Source organism: Nomascus leucogenys, chromosome 3, assembly GCF_006542625.1.
Source record: "Nomascus leucogenys isolate Asia chromosome 3, Asia_NLE_v1, whole genome shotgun sequence".
Taxonomy (NCBI): domain Eukaryota; kingdom Metazoa; phylum Chordata; class Mammalia; order Primates; family Hylobatidae; genus Nomascus; species Nomascus leucogenys.
The window spans coordinates 11,932,161-11,951,681 of record NC_044383.1 but is presented as its reverse complement, the minus strand read 5'-3'; the positions used below and the strand labels follow the sequence as shown (position 1 = coordinate 11,951,681).

General features: G+C 48.3%; 1 protein-coding gene across 11 annotated transcripts in view; it reads right to left on the bottom strand.

The window, feature by feature from the left end:
- FGFR2 (fibroblast growth factor receptor 2) overlaps window positions 1-19,521 on the bottom strand; it is a 121,643-nt gene that overhangs the window by 82,194 nt on the left and 19,928 nt on the right. For 6 of the 11 annotated variants that reach the window (XM_030806170.1, XM_030806181.1, XM_030806184.1 and 3 more), the window contains exons 3-4: window positions 5,768-6,034; window positions 4,826-4,903 (exon numbers count right to left, since the gene is read on the bottom strand). The exons of 2 other annotated variants lie outside the window; for them this stretch is intronic. In XM_030806170.1, the coding sequence (XP_030662030.1) occupies window positions 4,826-4,903; window positions 5,768-6,034 (345 nt within the window). The remainder of the gene's footprint in view (window positions 1-4,825; window positions 4,904-5,767; window positions 6,035-19,521) is intronic. 3 more of the 11 variants (XM_030806197.1, XM_030806203.1, XM_030806217.1) reach the window with 1 other exon arrangement.

The following is a 19,521-nucleotide window of genomic DNA, read 5'->3' as shown; positions in this document are numbered from 1 at the left end:
AATTACAAAAGAACTCTGCTTGCAAGGTGAAGGCATGGCAAGTACACTGTTGGTTGGCATTCATCACATGGGCGCTGTACCCCCTGGCCCTTCTGCATGGGCGCTGGGCAGCTAGGAACACTGTTCACAATGCAAAGCATAAGGTCCACAGCACATAATCCTTCTGAACCACTCAGCCTGCCTGTCATGTAATCCATACCTTGCTGTTGCATTCTATTGCTTCACATCGTTTCACGGTAACCTGCTATTAGGCAGGTAGCCGACTACCAGGACAACACAGTTCCCCAGGCATCCAAAAACCAAGCTGACAGAATCTGATGTCTCAATCCATAGTGAGGGCACCCACATACAGTAAAACTTGAGAGCTGTAAACACCTGGACAAGCATTCAACCTCCACCCCCATCGTGACCCTAGGATGCTCTCAGGCAACAGGCCTATGACTGAAATGCAGCTCTTCTTTTGCTTGCTGAGCCACAATTTCCAATCAATAAAGCAAGAATAAATACTCTCCACCTGATTGGGTTATTGGTGGCATGGACGGAACCAGCAGCCAGCACAGAGCCTGTCTAGCGCAGGCCCTCAGCATCTTTGCCTCCAGCTTCACGACAGAGCCGCTGGCCAAAAGAAGCGAGTGGGCCGGGCGCCGTGGCTCATGCCTGTAGTCCCAGCACCTTGGGAGGCCGAGGCAAGCAGATCACGAGGTCAGGAGATCAAGACCATCCTGGCTAACACGGTGAAACCCCGTCTCTACCAAAAAATACAAAAAATTAGCCGGGCGTGGTGGCGGGCGCCTGTAGTCCCAGCTACTCAGGAGGCTGAGGCAGGAGAATGGCGTGAACCCGGGAGGCGGAGCTTGCAGTGAGCTGAGATTGCGCCGCTGCACTCCAGCCTGGGCGACAGAGCGAGACTCCGTCTCAAAAAAAAAAAAAAAAGAAGCAAGTGACATGCTCCACTGTATCAGTGCTTTTTGTTAAATAACAATAATGATAACCTCTTTAGAAGGCTGGTACAAATCACAGAAGATACTTCCACTCACCTTATTGTCCACTGTTTTACGAACAAGACCGCTAACGGTAAGCTCCCATTCAGGGCAGACCTCCACGTGCAAATTCTAAGCCAGTGGTTCTCGCATTTTGGTGTGAATCAGAATCACCCCTAGAGTTTCTAAGGCAGTGGGTCTGAGGAGGAACCTGAGCATCTCCATTTTGAGGGAGTTCTCAGGTGATGCTGATGCTGCTGGTCCAGGAATTTCACTTTGAGAACCACTGCCCTAAGCTTCCTCTTGACAAAAAGTAAAAACTGCATCAACCAAAATATTTCCCTTTTGCCCCAGCTGCTAGGAGACTCAGGGACAAATCTAAATCTTCACTTAAGTAACTCATTTATCCGAGGTACCTACCAATATCTATTTTATCTTTTTCCTTTAAAAAGGTAAAAGGCCAGGCACAGTGGCTCACACCTGTAATCCCAGCACTTTAGGAGGCCGAGGCGGGCAGATCACCTGAGGTCGGGAGTTCCAGACCAGCCTGACCAACATGGAGAAACCCCGTCTCTACTAAAAATACAAAATTAGCAGGGTGTGGTAGCGTGTACCTGTAATCCCAGCTACTCGGGAGGCTGAGGCAGGAGAATTGCTTGAACCCGGGAGGCAGGAGCTGCGGTGAGCTGAGATCACACCATTGCGCTCCAGCCTGGGCAACAAGAGCGAAACTCCCATCTCAAAAAAAAAATAAATAAAAAAAAACAACTAAAAGACAGTCTTTTCAACAAATAGTGCCAGAACCACTGGACATCCACAGGCTAAAAAGTGAATCCACACACACACCCTACATCCTTCACAAAAATTAACTTAAAATAGATTACACACGTGAATACAAAATACAAAACAATAATACTCCTAGGAGGTAACATAGGAGAAAATCTAGATGACCTTGGGTTGGGTGATGACATTTTAGATATAACACCAAAGGCACCATCCATAAAAGAAAAAACCGAACTACGTGAAACTTAAAAATTTCTGCTCTGCAAGAGACACTGTCAATGGAATGAAAAGGCAAGCCACAGGTGGAGGGAGAAACTATTTGCAAAAGAGATGTAATAAAGGACTGTTATCCAAAATATACAAAGAACTCTTATAACTCGACAGTAAGAAAACAAACAACCTAATTAAAAAATGGGCCAACGGCCTTAACAGACATCTCACCAAAGAAGATACATGGATGGCAATTAATCATATGAAAAGATGCTTCACATCATCTGTCATCAGAAAAATTTAAATTAAAACAACAAAATACCATTACACACCTATCAGAATGGCCAAAATCCAGAACACCAAGCACATCGCATGATGTAGAGCAACAGGAACTCTCATTCATTGCTGGTGGGAATGCAAAATGGTGCAGCCACTTTGCAAGGCAGCTTGGTGGTTTCCTACAAATCTAAACACACTCTTCTCACATAATCCAGCAATCACACTCCTTAACATTTACCCAGAGTAACTGAAAACAATGTCCCCACAAAAACCTGCACAAAGATGTCTGTAGCAGCTTTATTTGCAACTGTCAAAACTTGGAAGCAACAGAGTTTGTTTTTTTTTTTTTTTGGAGATGGAGTCTCACTCTGTCACCCAGGCAGGAGTGCAGTGGCGTAATCTCGACTCACCGCAACCTCTGCATCCTGGGTTCAAGTGATTCTCATGCCTCAGCCTCCCGAGTAGCTGGGATTACAGGCATGCACCACTACACCTGGCTAACTTACGTTATTTTTAGCAGAGACAGGGATTTCGCCATGTTGGCCAGGCCGGTCTCAAACTTTTGTTCTCAAGTGATCCACCTGCCTCGGCCTCACAAAGTGCTGGGATTACAGGCGTGAGCTACAGTGCCCGGCCGAGATATCTTTTAGTAGGTAAATGGGTAAATAAACTTTGATACATACAAACAATGGAATACTCAGTGCTACAAACAAATGACCCATCAAGCCATGAAAAGACATGAGGGAAACTTGCATGCATCTTACTAAGTCAAAGAAGCCAATCTGTAAAGGCTACAGACTGTATGATTACACACCCTAAAGTCAACCACAGACTTTGGGTGATAATGACGGCAGTGCAGGTTCATCAACTGGAACAGATGTACCATTCTGGTGGGGATGTTGATAACAGGACAGGCTATGCATGTGTTGGGGAAGATTATATGGGAAATCTTTGTTCCTTCCTCTTTATTTTGCTGTGAACCTAAAACTGCTCGAAAAAATAAAGTATTGCCAGGCGCAGTGGCTCACACCTGTAATCCCAGCACTTCAGGAGGCCGAGGCGGGTGGATCACTTGAGGTCAGGAGCTCAAGACCAGCCTGGCCAACATGGTAAAACCCTGTCTCTACTAAAAATGCATAAATTAGGCCGGGCACGTGGCTCACGCCTGTAATCCCAGCACTTTGGAAGGCCGAGGCGGGTGAATCACGAGGTCAAGAGTTCGAGACCAGCCTGGGCAACATGGTGAAACCCCACCTCTACTAAAAACACAAAAATTAGCCAGGTGTAGTGGCAGGCCCCTGTAGTCCTAGTTACTCAGGAGGCTGAGGCAGGAGAATTGCTTGAACCCGGGAGGTGCAGGTTGCAGTGAGCCAAGATCACGCCACTGCACTCCAGCCTGGGTGACAAAGCAAGACTGCATCTTGGGAAAAAAAAAAAAAAAAAAAAAAATATATATATATATATATATATATATACATCAATTAGCTGGGTGTGGTATATTCCTTAGGCCTTGTTTAAATGTACTAAATTGACTAAAATCCTTTTAAGAAAAATGTAGACTATACCATGTAATCAGAGAACCCCAATACCCTATGTACAAACACTTTAGGAACATTCTAGCCAAGTCATTGGAAAATGCAAGTAATGCTATATTGTATTTTGTGTATTGAATAAACACTTGCAAGCACTCACTCTTCTGAGCACTACACAACTAGGAACTCATGTAATCCTCATAACAACCCCAGAAGACAGTATTATTATTATTACTCCCATTTTATAAAGAAACTAAGGCACAGAAGTGAAATGAGCAACTCAGAAGTTGTAGAGCAAGATTCAAACTCAGGTTGCCCAGCTCCAAGAGGCTACGCCATGTTCTTCCTCGCAAGTAAATGGCCTCCCCCATGTTAGCGCTCAGTGTTCATGGCCCTCATTAAGCAAGCCATCCTTGGCTCCCTTTTCAATCGTGGTCTACAAAGTAAGGCACATGTCCTTCATTTCCACTCAGCATGAGGTGTGTGTTGTAGGAGGCCGGGTTTCTCACCCTAGGGATGATTGACATCTTGGACCAGATAATTCTTTGTTATGGGGCTGTGCTCTGCATCCCTGGCCCCTCCCCAACTAAAGGCCACCAGCACCCCCTCCCTCTGTTGTGATAACCAAATATTGCTGGGAGAGCAAGAATAGGCAATTGCCCCAGTCACGCACCACTGGATTAAACCAAGTACAATCAGTGATTACAAGGAAAACCAAGATGTTACATGGTTCTACTATTTTTATGTCTCTGAATAGGGAGAAGCCAAAGGGAAAAGGGAAAATCAAGGAAAGAAAAGTAGTAACTGCTTTGAAAAACGAATGACCAGTGACACGAGAAGAAAGGACAAACGATAGAGAAGGCTGTGCAGCAACACTGGTTTATTCTCAGGTTTGAAAGTCAGGAAAGTAGACACAGCGGGGAAAGGCAAGGGCCGCGGGACACAGCATGGTGCAGGAGAGTCGACAAGAAGACAGGTGACAGGCAGGACTTCCCTCCATGCTCCTCTCTCGGGGACCATCGGAGCCGGGCAGTTACTTACTCTTGTTGTTACTGTTCTCACTGACAAAATCTTCTGCACCATCGGTGTCATCCTCATCATCTCCGGATGAGATGGCATCTGTATGCAAAAGAACATATTCCATGGATGTGTTTTTGCAAAGCAAAAAGGTTGCAATTATCTACAACTGAGACCTTCTCCATAGCAAAGTCAACAACCCAGGAACCCTCGCAAAGAGCCTGAGATTGTTTTTAGTTAAGATAGTTTTAATGGCTTAAATTTTCCCTCCATGATGACAGTTGGTCTATGTTATGATTCTCAATGTTTTCTGCTTTCACGCTATTTAAACAGGCTATAAAACTGGATATATGAGAACTGGATTTCAAGCTTCAAACAGTATTCAAGCCCCTGACAAATTTACCAATTGTGTAGCACCCAAAGACTCTTTTTCCAACATTAACCTTTCAGTATGTGGGAACCCCTTGAAGGAAGAAATTGATCCCTAACAAAACTTAGTCCCTGTGTGGCCCTTCTCATCATCAACTAACATTCTGAAAGCAGAACTTTAAACTCGGCCACAAAGGGGGCCTGTTCTGTCCCGCTCACTGCATAGAAGGAAATCAAGGAGAGAAACTCAAACTCTAATAAACGAATCAGAAATCTTGAGTATCCAAATTTCAATCCTATATTCTAAATGCCAAAGATGTCAGTGGTACCAAAAAAAAAAAAAAAAAAAAAGCATGTATTTACTTAAATAAAACTGTACTATATCAAGAAAAATGTTACTTTGTGCACAAGAATTCTGTCATTCTTAATGATCGGCCTTTCTGGTGCACCAGGTCCCAAAGAAGAATTTCAAAAACTATGAATCTGTGTGCCTGGCATCCAATTAGAGATCTCACTACCTTTTCACTTGGCCAAAAAAATGTAAATCAGATAATGGCTACAGAGAAGAGAGAGCGTAGTGCTGGCGGGCCAACTCACCTGTGACATTCACCATGAAGTACCAAGTTTCACTGTCTACAGTCCTAGTGGCAGTACAAGCATAGAGGCCGGAGTCTCTAGGCGTGGCGCCCTTTATCTGCAAGTACTCCCCAATAAGCACTGTCCTATTGTTGGGCCCCAAGTGCACCCCATCCTTAGTCCAACTGATCACGGCGGCATCTTTCAACAGGCAGCGCACCTCTAGCGACTCCCCTGGCGCAGCCACGTACACTTCTGGTTGAGAGATTTGGTATTTGGTTGGTGGCTCTGCAGAAAGGTGGGAGAGAGAAGACGGAGACAGATGGGAAGGAGGGAGAGGAGAGAACGTCCAACAAAGGTCAGTGGAGGCCTGCTTATTCCCAGGAGAAGCTGTTCTTGCTTTGCAAATGGCCCCAGCAGGCATCCACCTCTCCCCGAGCCCCAGGAAGTCAGGAAGTATCTGGAACAGCAACCAGAGGATACCCCCAGCCAATCAGTCCTGACTTAGTTTCCACATCCTATGGGGCTTTAGAAACAAACCAAACCATAGCATGGAAGGATATTCCACAAGAAAATGTTTAAATTGATTGCCAAAGTGTGTTGGCACCGTAATACCTGCAAAAATCTGTTATTGTGGTAGGTTTTATTTGTAAGAATGCCGAGTTTTACACATTTGTACATGAAACGTGACTGTGCGTCACACACACATACACTCTTAATTATTGGTGCTAGACTTGGTCTCTTGCCCCAAGGCCAGGCTTCTTAAAATGAATGTCTCAAACTCAAGGAAAACTAAGGGATCCCTCTACAAGATTTTTTGCCACCCAGAGTTTTCATGAGCTCTCAGGTTCAGATCAGTACTTTGCCGGTTTAGAGACCTAATTCTGGGTGAGCTGAAACCTGCTGTTTTCCTCAAAATGATGAAAGCCTGGAGGCCTTAACACCAAAAACAAAAAGAGCAAAATGCCCAGACAGCTGCAAGGCGGTCTCCATTGCACTTACAGGGGTCCTGAAATGAAGCCGCTGGGTGCTGTGTGCCCCCGACTCCACACGACAAAGCTGAGTCCCACCCTGCTCACCAACTCCCGCCACACATGTCCCAGGCTTCTTCTGTAGGGACAGTCCTTCCTCCCTCTCTTCCCTGTCATCCGCCCTCCAAGGCCCAAATCAAGCAGGGTCCTCCGTGATGGGGGTCACCTTGCATCAGTCCCCCTGGGCGGAAGTGTACTGGCTCCCTCCCCCTCCACCATACATCTGCCCACTTTGCCAGCTCACAGGATGCGCCATATTCTCATGAACGCATCCCATCTCCCCAAGGAGACACCAAGACCCTAGAGAAAAGGCATGGGTCTCATGGTTCTCTGTGCTTCCCGCCACCAATCCCATCCTGCTTGGCATACACATGGCCATGTCAAACAAGGTCACAGTCCCCAGATATGCAGCACAGGATGGGACCCACAAGGATCCAACCCACACAACCTCTCCACTGGAGTTGAGAGGAAACCATTGGCGTTTATTACTAACAACATCTGGAGCTGCCGGCTGGGGTGGCTACGAGGGCCCGAGAAGCAGGCTTTCACCCCTCCAGTGAGAAGTGTGAATGGGACCCAGAGTTCCAGGCCTGGAAAATGCAAAGCTTCCCAGCACCGAGACAGCACCAAATCAGGGCAGGGTCAAAGGCAACTGTTTTGCCTAGACACCCCTCAGAAGGACAAATCTCCCACAGGAGATTGAAATCAAGTCAATCTGTGTTTCAGTACCACTGTGAAAGGAGCAAGGGCCACATGCATCGGGGACAAGAAATCCCCCTCACCACCACCATCAACAGCCACATGGGAGGCCCGAGGCTTCCCAAAGGGGCATCCCCAAAGGCATGCATGCCAAGCCCCAGATGCCAACTAGCATGTGAACACAAAGAGAGAATCACAACAAAAGGAGGAAAATAGAAGCTAAATGTAACATGGACAAACACACCCCAAAGCAAGGAAAGCCCAGCTGACGGGCAGGTTATGTTTCTAACGTTTGTTTTCTCACTCAACAATTATTTACTGCACGCCTACTATACAACAAGCCTATTCTGGAAGTTCCGCAGCAAGAGGAGACAAGCCAAAGACCCTGCACTTGTGGAGCGTCCATTATGGTGGGGGTGACGACAATAAATACAAAATCTACAAAAAATACAGTGTTCTTGACTAAGCATTAGGAAGAAGGACATGGCAAGGTACGGGCACACACAACAGTGGCAGAGGAGGGCTGGTCCCTTGGCAGGAGGTGGTGGATGAGATGGCCCGCGGGCCAAGCTAGCCGCAGCTTGTTTTTGTAAACAAAGCTTTATTGGAACACGGCCATGCCCATTCCTTATTGTCTGGCGCTGCTTTTGTGTGTTACAAGGGCAGAGTTCAGTCGTTGCAACAGAGACCCTGTGGCCTGCAAGCCCTACAATATTTGCAGTCTTGCCTTTGCAAAAAGTGTTTCAATCCCTGTTGTATAAGACAATCAGAGAGACTTCTCCAAAGAACAGGCATTTGAGCTGAGAAGTGAAGGACAAAGCGAAGTTTAAAAGATGCTGGGAACTTCAGTTTGAACGCTCTTAGAGCAGGTCTCTCAAGGCTGGTTAAGTCAAAATGCAGCTGAATTGAGTGACTAATAGAAATACTTTAAACTATGGAGACCAAACAGAAAAGAGAAAGGAAGAGAAATATGAGAAGGAGAAGAGGGCAGGGATTCAGTCTGGCCCCAAATCTCAGCCCATCTCCCACTCCCAACATCCTAGAGTCACAGATTCATGCAACATGAGAGCTGAAGGGGCTCCAAACGCTATTGGTCCAACCCCTTTGACAGCTGGCTAAGGCAAGGACAAGATGTCCTTTGAGTCCCAGGTCTCCAACAACTCATTGCTGAAACAGCACCCACCATGTTAGAATGAATTTACATTGGATTAGTCTGGGTCATAAAATGATCAATGTCTATGATGACAACATCACATGGTCAGCAAGTCACCAGGAATGTTATGGAATGTACTTTCCTCTTAGCCAGAATTGGTCACCAGGGCAGCCGCTGAGCAGAGGCAGCAAAGCTTCCCTCCCTTACAGGGGAGGCACCTGGGACCCACACACCAATCTGCTCCATCCTGACCCTCAGATAAGGTGCAACCATGTCCCTGTGTCACGCAGTGGAATACTCTAAGACTGCATTAGGGGGGAAAAAAAGATAAGCAAGGCATTTGCAATTATGATACAGAAAAAATCTCTCTCCCGGCAAAGGAGGAGTTACGATGTATGATTTCCTGTTTTTAAAGGAAAGTGTTTTCACTGAGAATCCTTTCCTTCACCTAAAATCAGTAAACCCCAAAATCTTGCTGAAACTGGGGGTATCTGAGCTGCTGCACTACCACCTGCTGTTCTAGAAGGAAGAACAGGGGACAGCGAGGACCTGTGTCTTATTCGGAGCTGGACATGGGAGATGCCTGGTGAAGGGTGCTGCCCTGGATGAGAAGAGGATGAAGCCCGGAGTTCCCACGCCTCTCCGTTCCTGCTTCACCTCTTGGCCTGGCATTCCCCATCTGTTGCAGGGTAAGAGTACCCAAATACTGGTTTATTACTGGTAAGATTCCAATGAGCCAACGAAGACGAACCTGATCATCAACTACAATGTGTTGGGCTAATGACTGTCACTATCACGGTTATTCTTCAAGGTGGAAGATGCTTGCCGTGATTTTTTAAGCACCGTGATTTTCAGAGGATAATCACAGAACATTTGGGTTTCTTTTTCTTTTTTTTTTTTTTTGAGATGGAGTCTCACTCTGTCGCCCAGGCTGGAATCCAGTGGCATGATCTCGGCTCACGGCAACCTCCGCCTCCCAGGTTCAAGCGATTCTCCTGCCTCAGCCTCCCGAGTAGCTGGGACTACAGGCGTGCACCACCACACCCGGCTAACTTTTTTGTATTTTTATGAGAGACAGCGTTTACCATATTGGCCATGCTGGTCTTGAACTCCTGACCTCGTGATCTGCCCGCCTCGGCCTCCCAAAGTGCTGGGATTACAGGCGTGAGCCACTGCGCCCAGCCGGGACACTTGGATCGCTATCTCCAGATACAAAGTGGTTTTACAGGAGTCCCATCTCAATGACAGTTAAGATGACTTGATGCACTAAAACTGCTTTTGATCCCAGTAAAACCAGATCAAAACTGTCATCTAGATATCCAAGCTTCAAGGATAGTAAAATATCACCCTCTAAAATACACCAATGAGATAATGATGTTTATCCATAAAAATCAAGCCATCCTCTCTTCAAAGTCTCAAACCAGTAACTGCTGTCTTGGTAAACTGAGAAAGCAAGGACTCCTCCCTCCACCCCTTCAGTGGTCATTTCACAAAGGGCCCATCTTAGGGATCAGTACTACCTTTAGTAAACAGGCCAGTGATACCCCTGGGTATCCCAGAAGACTCTGCAAGCTCATGTTAGGGAGAATGCATGAATAAACACACAAGAAAGAGAAAAAGAGGTTGGGGAGAAGCAATTAAAAGAGAGGATGTAAGTAAGAAGAGAGGCAGGGATGGGGTGGGGCCACACGCTGGGGATGGGCCAAATGCCACACCCGTAGCCTCCCAGGCCACCCGGTGGCCCCCCAAGCCCAGCCTGCAGGGCCCAGCACACACGACACATATCAAAGACAACCCCAGCCAGGGGGCCAAGAACACAAGCCCCTAACAGCTGGCTCAGCGGAAGCAGCTCTGTCCCTGCCCGTGTCCTTGGGTCCATTTGCCGTCCACAGGGCTTGGCTTCTCTTCTGGGTTTGAATGCTACAGATGACCTGACCCCCTGCCCACTCCCTGCAAACATGTACTCCCTGAGCCCTCCATGTCCATCCCCACAGTGGTACTGACCTGGCCCCAGGCTGTGCGGAGCCAAGACAACCAGCAAATCCCCTCTGTGCCTGCATGTGCAAAGGGGCCTCCCTAACTCTGGTCACCCCCCATGGATGGACCACCTCTCCCTGACTCCACCAGGCTACACAGCCTGCTCTGTGAAAGAGCAAAGAATCCCCAGGAAATGTACATAACTCCTTTTACAGTCATGTGAACACTTCCTGGATTTACTTTTTCCCATTGCTGTGGCATACTTTTCACCTTGTGCGAATCCACCAGGGGTGCACAGCCCAACATCTCCCTCATCTCTTGCCAAAACACAATGTGGAGAAGGTTCCAGAAGCCGCTTTGCTATGCACAAATGCTCTTTCAGAGGCTTCCACAGACAGAAAATATGTTTCCATGTATTTTTCACAATATGAATTAAAATTCGAAAAGAAGCAAGCAAGCTTCACAGTAGTGTTGGACATTCTTTGTCACTGTTTCCTAAAATTGGTAAACAAGGCACCAAGTCTCCTTCCTGGGACACAGCTCAACATTTGTTTCTACTGTTGTGGCCACACTACTGCAGCCCTGCTGCATAAGGCTCAGTTGCATCCATGTGAATTTTCTCCCAGAAGTTTCAAATACTTGGGAAGTGCCAGCAGCATGTTAGCAAGCAGGTTTTTTTTGTTTTGTTTTGTTTTGAGACGGAGTCTCGCTCTGTCACCCAGGTTGGAGTGCAGTGGCGCAATCTCGGCTCACTGCAAGCTCCGCCTCCCGGGTTCACGCCATTCTCCTGCCTCAGCCTCCCGAGTAGCTGGGACTACAGGGGCCTGCCACCACACCCAGCTAATTTTTTGTATTTTTTTTAGTAGAGACGGGGTTTCACTGTGTTGGCCAGACGGGGTTTCACCGTGTTGGCCAGGATGGTCTCTATCTCCTGACCTCGTGATCCGCCCACCTCGGCCTCCCAAAGTGCTGGGATTACAGGCGTGAGCCACCGCGTCTGGCCTTTTTTTTTTTTTTTTGAGATGGAGTCTCGCTTTCTCACCCAGGCTGAAGTGCAATGGTGCCATCTTGGCTCAGTGCAGCCTCCGCCTCCTGGGTTCAAGCAATTCTCCTGCCCAGCCTCTGGAATAGTTGGGATTACAGGTGCACACCACTACGCCTGGCTAATTTTCTTTTTTTTTATTTTTTTTTTTTTTTTTTTTTATTTTAGTAGAGACGGGGTTTTACTGTGTTGCCCAGCCTGGTCTCAAACTCCTGAGCTCAGCCAATCCACCCGCCTCCACCTGCCAAAGTGCTAGGATTACAGGTGGTAGCCACCGCACCCAGCCATAAGCAGCTTCTTTAAAAAAAAAAACTGACTGGCCAGGCGTGATGACTCATGCTTATAATCCCAGCACTTTGGGAGGCCGAAGCGGGCGGATCCCCTGAGGTCGGGAGTTCGAGACCAGCCTGGCCAACATGGAGAAACCCCGTCTCTACTGAAAATGCAAAATTAGCCGGGCATGGTGGCGCATGCCTGTAGTCCCAGCTACTCGGGAGGCTGAGGCAGGAGAATCGCTTGAACCTGGGAGGCGGACGTTGTGGTGAGCTGAGATCACGCCATTGCACTCCAGCCTGGGCAACAAGAGCAAAACCCCATCTCAAAAAAAAAAAAAATGACTGTTTTGATACTTTAAAAATGAGAGAGACAGGTACTTGTACAGTTAATCAAAAAATAAATGGGCCAGGCACAGCAGGTCATGCCTACAATCCCAGCACTCTGGGAGGTTGAGGTGGGAGAATCACTTGAGGTCAGAAGTTCAAGACCAGCCTAGGGAACATAGTAACATCCTCTCTCAACAAAAAATGAAAAAAAAAAATAGCCGGGAATAGTGATAAACACCTGTAGTCCCAGCTACTCAGGAGGCTGAGGTAGGAGGATCATTTGAGCCCCAGAGGCTGCACTGAGCTATGATCGCGCCACTGCATTCCTGCCTGGGTGACACAGCGAGACAAGAACCTGTCTCTAAAAATAAACAAATAGGCCAGGCATGGTGGCTCATCCCTGTAATTTCAGCACTTTGGGAGGCCAAAGCGGGCGGATCACCTGAGGTCAGGAGTTCGAGACCAGCCTGACCAACATGGTGAAACTCATCTCTATTAAATATAAAAAATTAGCTGGGCGTGGTGGCGTGTGCCTGTAATCCCAGCTATTTGGGAGGTTGTGGCAGGAGAATCGCTCGAACCCGGGAGGTGGAGGTTGCAGTGAGCCGAGACCGTGCCATTGCACTCCAGCCTGGGCGACATGAGTGAAACTCTGTCTCAAACAAACAAACAAACAAATAAATAGTATGAATAACAACAGGCATCTGCACATAGCCTGTGGGTAATTCCTGCCTTGACCTGGCCTCCCTCCTTCCCTAAGAAAACCATCCTGTTATTCCTTGGGGGCTCACAGGACCTCTGACTGGGGAGAGAAAGAAACTGAGGCAGGGGCTGCCTGACTCTCTAAGCCCCTCAGCAGATCATGGTAGAGATCATGACCTCTCCATGTGACATCACATGGATTGCCACTAGCCACAAGCTGCATGAATTTACCTCTCTGTAAGTAAACAGAGAAAAAAATCCTCGCTGTATGTGAAGATAGCCCCAGGAGGGGGAAATCTTGTAGAAGTCAAAAAAGGCTGTGACTTATGTGACTTCACTGCACACAACCAGCTGGACTTCTCACCCATCTCAGCGGGAGGGTTGTCTTCAGACAGTTGAAACAGCAAAAGGGTTTGGAAACGGTAAGCTATTTCAGGTAACACTTTACGTTGCCAAACCAGCGATAGCAGCACTTCAGACTGTCACTTTTTATAATGTTTGCCTATAAACTTTTCCCGTGTGGTTTTTGAAATGGCGCCCAAATGCAAACAGAGAACAGATGGGAAACCTGAGTCTTGCCCCGTCCAATCACTTCATGGAGAACGGACAACAGATTTAAACTGTTAAGGAAGAAAAAAGCAGTTTCTACCAACGGCACAGCTCACTCCATTACTTTTCACAAATTAAGCCTTTTCTGGGGTTTCGCAGGGATGGTGTCTTTTCCAATGTCTAGATCATCCTAGTTCCAAGGATGCGGTGGGGTCGCCCTGGAACATATCCCACTGAGGTTTCTCCCTCCTCCAAAGTCAGAGGTGGCCAATCCCTAAACACACTCCTCCAGGAAGTAGAAGAAAGAGAGAAAGAAATCCCTGAACAGACTCCTCTGGAGGAGAGGGAAGGAAGAAAGAGAGGGAGAGGGGGGAAAAGGAGAGGAGAGATGGAGAGAAGGAAAAGGAAGGGAGAGAAACAGAGGGAGGGAGAGGGAGGGAGAGGAGGGAAGAGGAAGAAAGAGAGGGGAAGGGGAGAGGAGAAAGAGGGAGGGGGCAGAGAGAAGAGGCAGGTTAGGAGCACACCCGGGAGGCATGTCCTGTCAGGGTTGTGGGCTGCAGGAAGAAACCCGTTTGTACCTGGAGGCACAGCTGGGACTCCCACAAGCACTGTAACAGGAGCGCTGGGGGAAGGGTAGTAAAATGGCCTTGGGTTCCCGGTGCCCTCCCACACCTCCTGCCACCTTGTACAGAGTAAATGTCATGGCTGTAGGGCTGCCAGTGTCTCTACGGAGGAAACAGAGTCCGGCTGCAAATGTCGCTACATAGTCACCGCACACAAAGCACATGGCAAGTAAGCGGCCGCCACTGTCCTCCCTGGTCCAGTAGCCCCCAACTGGCCCTCTTAGTCTGGAAGATGTCCTGTAGTGGCCACGCCCAGTCCCAGTAAGAAGTCTTCACTGGTCAATACCCAATTCTCTGTCCATAGGAACAGAAGAGAGATTTCTGCAAGATAGGGGTTCTGGAAGAGCCCAGCCCCCTCTTTCCTATGGCACAATCTGGGTCTCGCTGGCATCAGAACTTATCAGCAGAAGGAAATAAAGGCAATGGAGGCCAGATGCGGTGGCTCATGTCTGTAATACCAGCACTCTGGGAGGCCCAGGCAGGTGGATCACTTGAGGTCAGGAGTTCGAGACCGGCCTGGCCAGCAAGACGAAACCCCGTCCCTACTAAAAACACAAAAATTAGCCGGGCATGGTGGTGTGTGCCTGTAGTCCCAGCTACATAGGAAGCTGAGGCAGGAGAATCGCTTGAACCCGGGAGGCGGGGGTTGCAGTGAGCCCAGATCGCGCCACTGCACTCCAGTCTGGGTGACAGAACTAAACTCCATCTCAAAAAAAAAAAAAAAATTAATTAAATTAAAAAATAAAGGCAATGGAGTCCCGCCAATGAAGTCAGAACCAACCACCTTTGTGTGCCCTGCCATGAGGGCTGTGCACACAGCAACGAAGACAGCCTGCTGCAGCCCAGACATCCTCAAAGCCTCCCCTCTACAAGAACCGACTTGCAAGAAGAGCAAATTCCTCACATCAAACAGAGACCTTATAAGGCATAGGTACTACGTGTTCTTTAAGGGGGCAAGGAAGGGACAAATACTCCGCACAATATAAAGGTGAAAGTTCTCTACCTCAAGAAATACTGCCAACATAAAAACGGAGAACAAAAAGAAGTCAAAGCAACAAACAACAGTAAGTACGCAGGCTGAAAGGGTGCAGTCCTCTCTTTCTAACCAGTTGTCAGGGTGTCTGGTAGACACGAGTCGGGACTGAAACCTCCCTGGTCGCTAACAAGGATGCCGGTAACAACAGCTAACAGCTGCCTCTGCAGCGGTAGCTGGATTTCTCCAGAAACTCCAGATTGGCTCATGTTCCTAGTGATCAGATGGGATCATGGCTAATGTTTCCAATATGGTAACCATTAAAAATTATATATTTAGGCACACCCCTCATATCATTTAAGTCTGCCTTTGAGAAACATGCTGGATGGCTCTTCACGTTTAAATTATGTTGTTGCCCATGACAAAATAAAAATGCACACAGAGTAAAGAGCCTAAGAATGCACTTACTGAAGAGTGAGTCACCATGTCTCCCAGTGTCCCCACCCAAAGTGGAAATCCACACTCCCTGTTTTGTCAGTATCCCTCTCGCTTTTGATCTGATGTTTTTGGCTGTCCATGACAGTGTTCTCCAAAAACAGATGCACAGAGGGAAGGTTTTTTCCCTGGTCCCAACACGTGTATTAAACTCATATTTCATGAGTGAAAAATTCCCGATGGAACACTAAGACGCAGGTATTGAATCAGTACTGTGTGCATAAACTCCTAGATATGGGCAGCTTTGCTTGCACAAGAACTTCAAAATCAAGTCCTGGCCGAGTGCAGTGGCTCACACCTGTAATCCCAGCACTTTGGCAGGCCGAGGCTGGTGGATCACCTGAGGTCAGGAGTTGAAGACCAGCCTGGCCAACATGGTGAAACCCCATCTCTACTAAAAATACAAAAATTAAGCCAGGCGTGGTGGTGCACGCCTGTAATCCCAGCTACTCGGGAGACTGAGGCAGGAGAATCACTTAAACCTGGGAGGCAGAGGTTGCAGTGAGCCGAGTTCGTGCCACTGCACTCCAGCCTGGGTGACTGAGCGAGACTTCGTCTCAAAAATATAAATAAATAAAAAAAAATAATAATTAAAAAAATAAAAGGCCGGGCGCGGTGGCTCACACCTGTAATCCCAACACTTTGGGAGGCCGAGGGCGGATCACCTGAGGTCAGGAGTTCGAGAGCAGCCTGACCGACATGGAGAAACCCCGTCTCTACTAAAAATACAAAATTAGCCGGGCGTGGTGGCACATGCCTGTAATCCCAGCTACTAGAGTGGGTGAAACAGAATTGCTTGAACCTGGGAGGCGGAGGTTGAGGTGAGCCGAGATCACGCCATTGCCCTCCAGCCTGGGCAACAAGAGCGAAACTCCGTCTCAAAAAATAAATAAATAAATAGGCCGGGCGCGGTGGCTCACGCCTGTAATCCCAGCACTTTGGGAGGCCGAGGCGGGCGGATCACGAGGTCAGGAGATCGAGACCATCCTGGCTAACACAGTGAAACCCCGTCTCTACTAAAAATACAAAAAATTAGCCGGGTGTGTTGGTGGGCGCCTGTAGTCCCAGCTACTCGGGAGGCTGAGGCAGGAGAATGGCGTGAACCCGGGAGGCGGAGCTTGCAGTGAGCCGAGATCGCGCCACTGCACTCCAGCCTGGGGCACAGAGCAAGACTCCGTCTCAAAATAAATAAAAAAATAAATAAATAAATAAATAAATAAATTGAGTCTTTTGTTCAGAAAGCATTTCCCAAAGTGACAGGCCATTAGATCATATAGTGCCCAGGAAATAGATACTTGCGCTGTTATGTTGAAGTCCTGCATGCCCCAGCTCGGATGTACAATGAGGAGTCTGTGTGCCTGGCTGCCTGGCCAGCCCAGCCCGAGCCTCCTACCTTCTGAAAATACGCTTGCTGGACATAGCAGAGAAAGCTGGTACATCTTCAGCCCTTCAGGGCTTCTTGGGACACACTGTTCTAGGGAAAACCCTTTCATCAGAAGGCATGTGAGGGGCTCACAAGGAGGTGAAGGAGTGAATAGGATGTGCCTGGCCTTTAATAACACAATCTTAGGGTGAAGAGTGGCCCTACAGAGTTGTCACTCTGTAAAATGGACACATTATGATCTCCAGTCCTGAAACTGAACCCTCTGGTCTCAAAACGCTTCCATCCCCTGAGTCCTAATGACAGTGCTCAGCCAGAGGCAGCTCTCTTCATCTTACAAAGTAGTAAAGCACCTGTCTCAACAGATAGCTATACCCCAAGCCTCTCATGGTCCCTTAGCAGTAAGGCTATGGCCTCATTTTTGTCCCTTCTCTGGTGACTCTTCAGAAAAGGCTGGGGGTGTTAAAGGTACAGACCAAGGCCGGGCATGGTGGCTCATGCCCGTAATCCCAGAACTTTGGGAAGCTGAGACAGGTGGATCATTTGAGGTCAGGAGTTCAAGACCAGCCTGGCCAACATGGTGAAACCCCATCTCTATTAAAAATACAAAAATTAGCTGGGCATGGTGGCAGGCGCCTATAGTCCCAGCTACTCAAGGAAGCTGAGGCAGGAGAATCGCTTGAACCTGGGAGGCGGAAGTTGCAGTGAGCCGAGATCGCGCCACTGTGCTCCAGCCTGGATGACAGAGCGAGACTCCATCTCAAAAAAAAAAAAAAAAAAAAAAATATATATATATATATAGAGAGAGAGAGAGAGAGAGACACCAAACAGACCTGTCACTGACACCGAGACTCTGCCACTTACAAATCGTGTGACCTTGAGTCAAGTCCTCAGAGCAGGAACAATAATAAATGAGACAGGACACAGAAGGCACCCAGCACAATGTCTGGCACTTACACATCTGCCATCAGAAAGACCTTCCGGCTGAAATCCTCACTCCTCCGCTAAACAGGAAAAAAAGCAAGGCTGCCTAGCCAGGTCTTCTCAGTGTGGAAGGTCGGGAAGTGAGAGAGGAGGGGGCAGGGCTCCTGTTCTCTTTCTCAATCCCTAACACAGAGTTGTGGGTTAATTATCTTCGGTTAGCATTCTGCTCCCTGCTTGTGCGTGCATGTGTGTATGTGTTCTTATGGACAGGAACATGTCAAGGAGGTCTTCTTGCCTTTCTAGGAAACTTTTCCTTCCCTGCCACCCCTCCTGTATCCATGGATATACCCAGAATTCCACCTCTGGCTCTTCTGGTCCTTTCCCTGCATTCCAGTCTCCTGGGCACCTGTGGCTTTTCCCACCTCCTCCCCGCAGATGCCACTCAAGTCCCTGCTTGTAGGTTCATATTTCCACCTGCCCGGGGGGAGGAAACACATAACCTGGATGTCTGCAGAGGTCGTATCCAAAACAAGCAAGTGACCTTCCACCTCCTCCTCCTCCACCAGCCTCTTCTCTTACACGATGAAGGGAGTCACACCACTGAACTGCCACCCATGCTCCAAGTCGGCCCTGAAGCCCCTCTTTTCCTCTGGCCCTTCCTCTGATCAGCCCCCACACCCCTTCACCTGTTAGACCTATCCCTGATAGAAAGCTTAGCTCTGAAAGGAAGTACGGGCAAAACTGCATCCCACAGGCCTCTTCTAGCCCTCCATAAGACCTCTGCAATGCGCCTAAGCCATCACCCATGGTGCACCCCTTGTAGCCACCGCAGACCCCCAGAGGAATCTTCTGAAGAGCACATGATCTCTACTCTTTTAAAAAGGCACAAACCACTCCAAAGTCAGCGAGAATAAAACCCGAAGAACATGATGCGCATTGAGGCTTGGTTGCTCCAAGCCCCACCTCCCCCTCTCTCTGACACTCTGGCTTGCCTGTCCACATGGGCACTGTTCCCTCCACCTACAAGCCCACCCAGCTAGCTGCCTGGCAGGCTCCTATTCAGCCCATTTCCAATAGCTCCTCCGTGAAAATCCCCTGATTCCCATTAAGACACTGCACTGCTCCCATCTCATCCTGTTCATCCCCTAGCACATGCACAGCCAAAGACAATCTGCGTCCCCAACCCACTCCACCCAAAAGATGTATGGAGAGGGACCGGAGTAGGGATCAATGCAATGTTTCTCAGACTTCACTGTGCATAAAACCACGTGGTCAGTTTAAGACAGCTTCCTTGCTCCCACTTCCAAAGATCCTGGGTCAGCCGGGCGCTGTGGCTCACGCCTGTAATCCCAGCACTTTGGGAGGCCGAGACGGGTGGGTCACTTGAGACCAGGAGTTAGAGACCAGCCTGGCCAACATGGTGAAACCCTGTCTCTACTAAAAATGCAAAAATTAGCCAGGTCTGGTGGCGGGAGCCTATAATCCCAGCTACTCGGGAGGCTGAGGGAAGAGAATCACTTGAACTTCGGAGGCAGATGTTGCAGTGAGGCGAGATTGTGCCACTGCACTCCGGCCTGGACAACAAGAGCAAAACTCTGTCTCAAAAGGAAAAAACAAAAAAAGA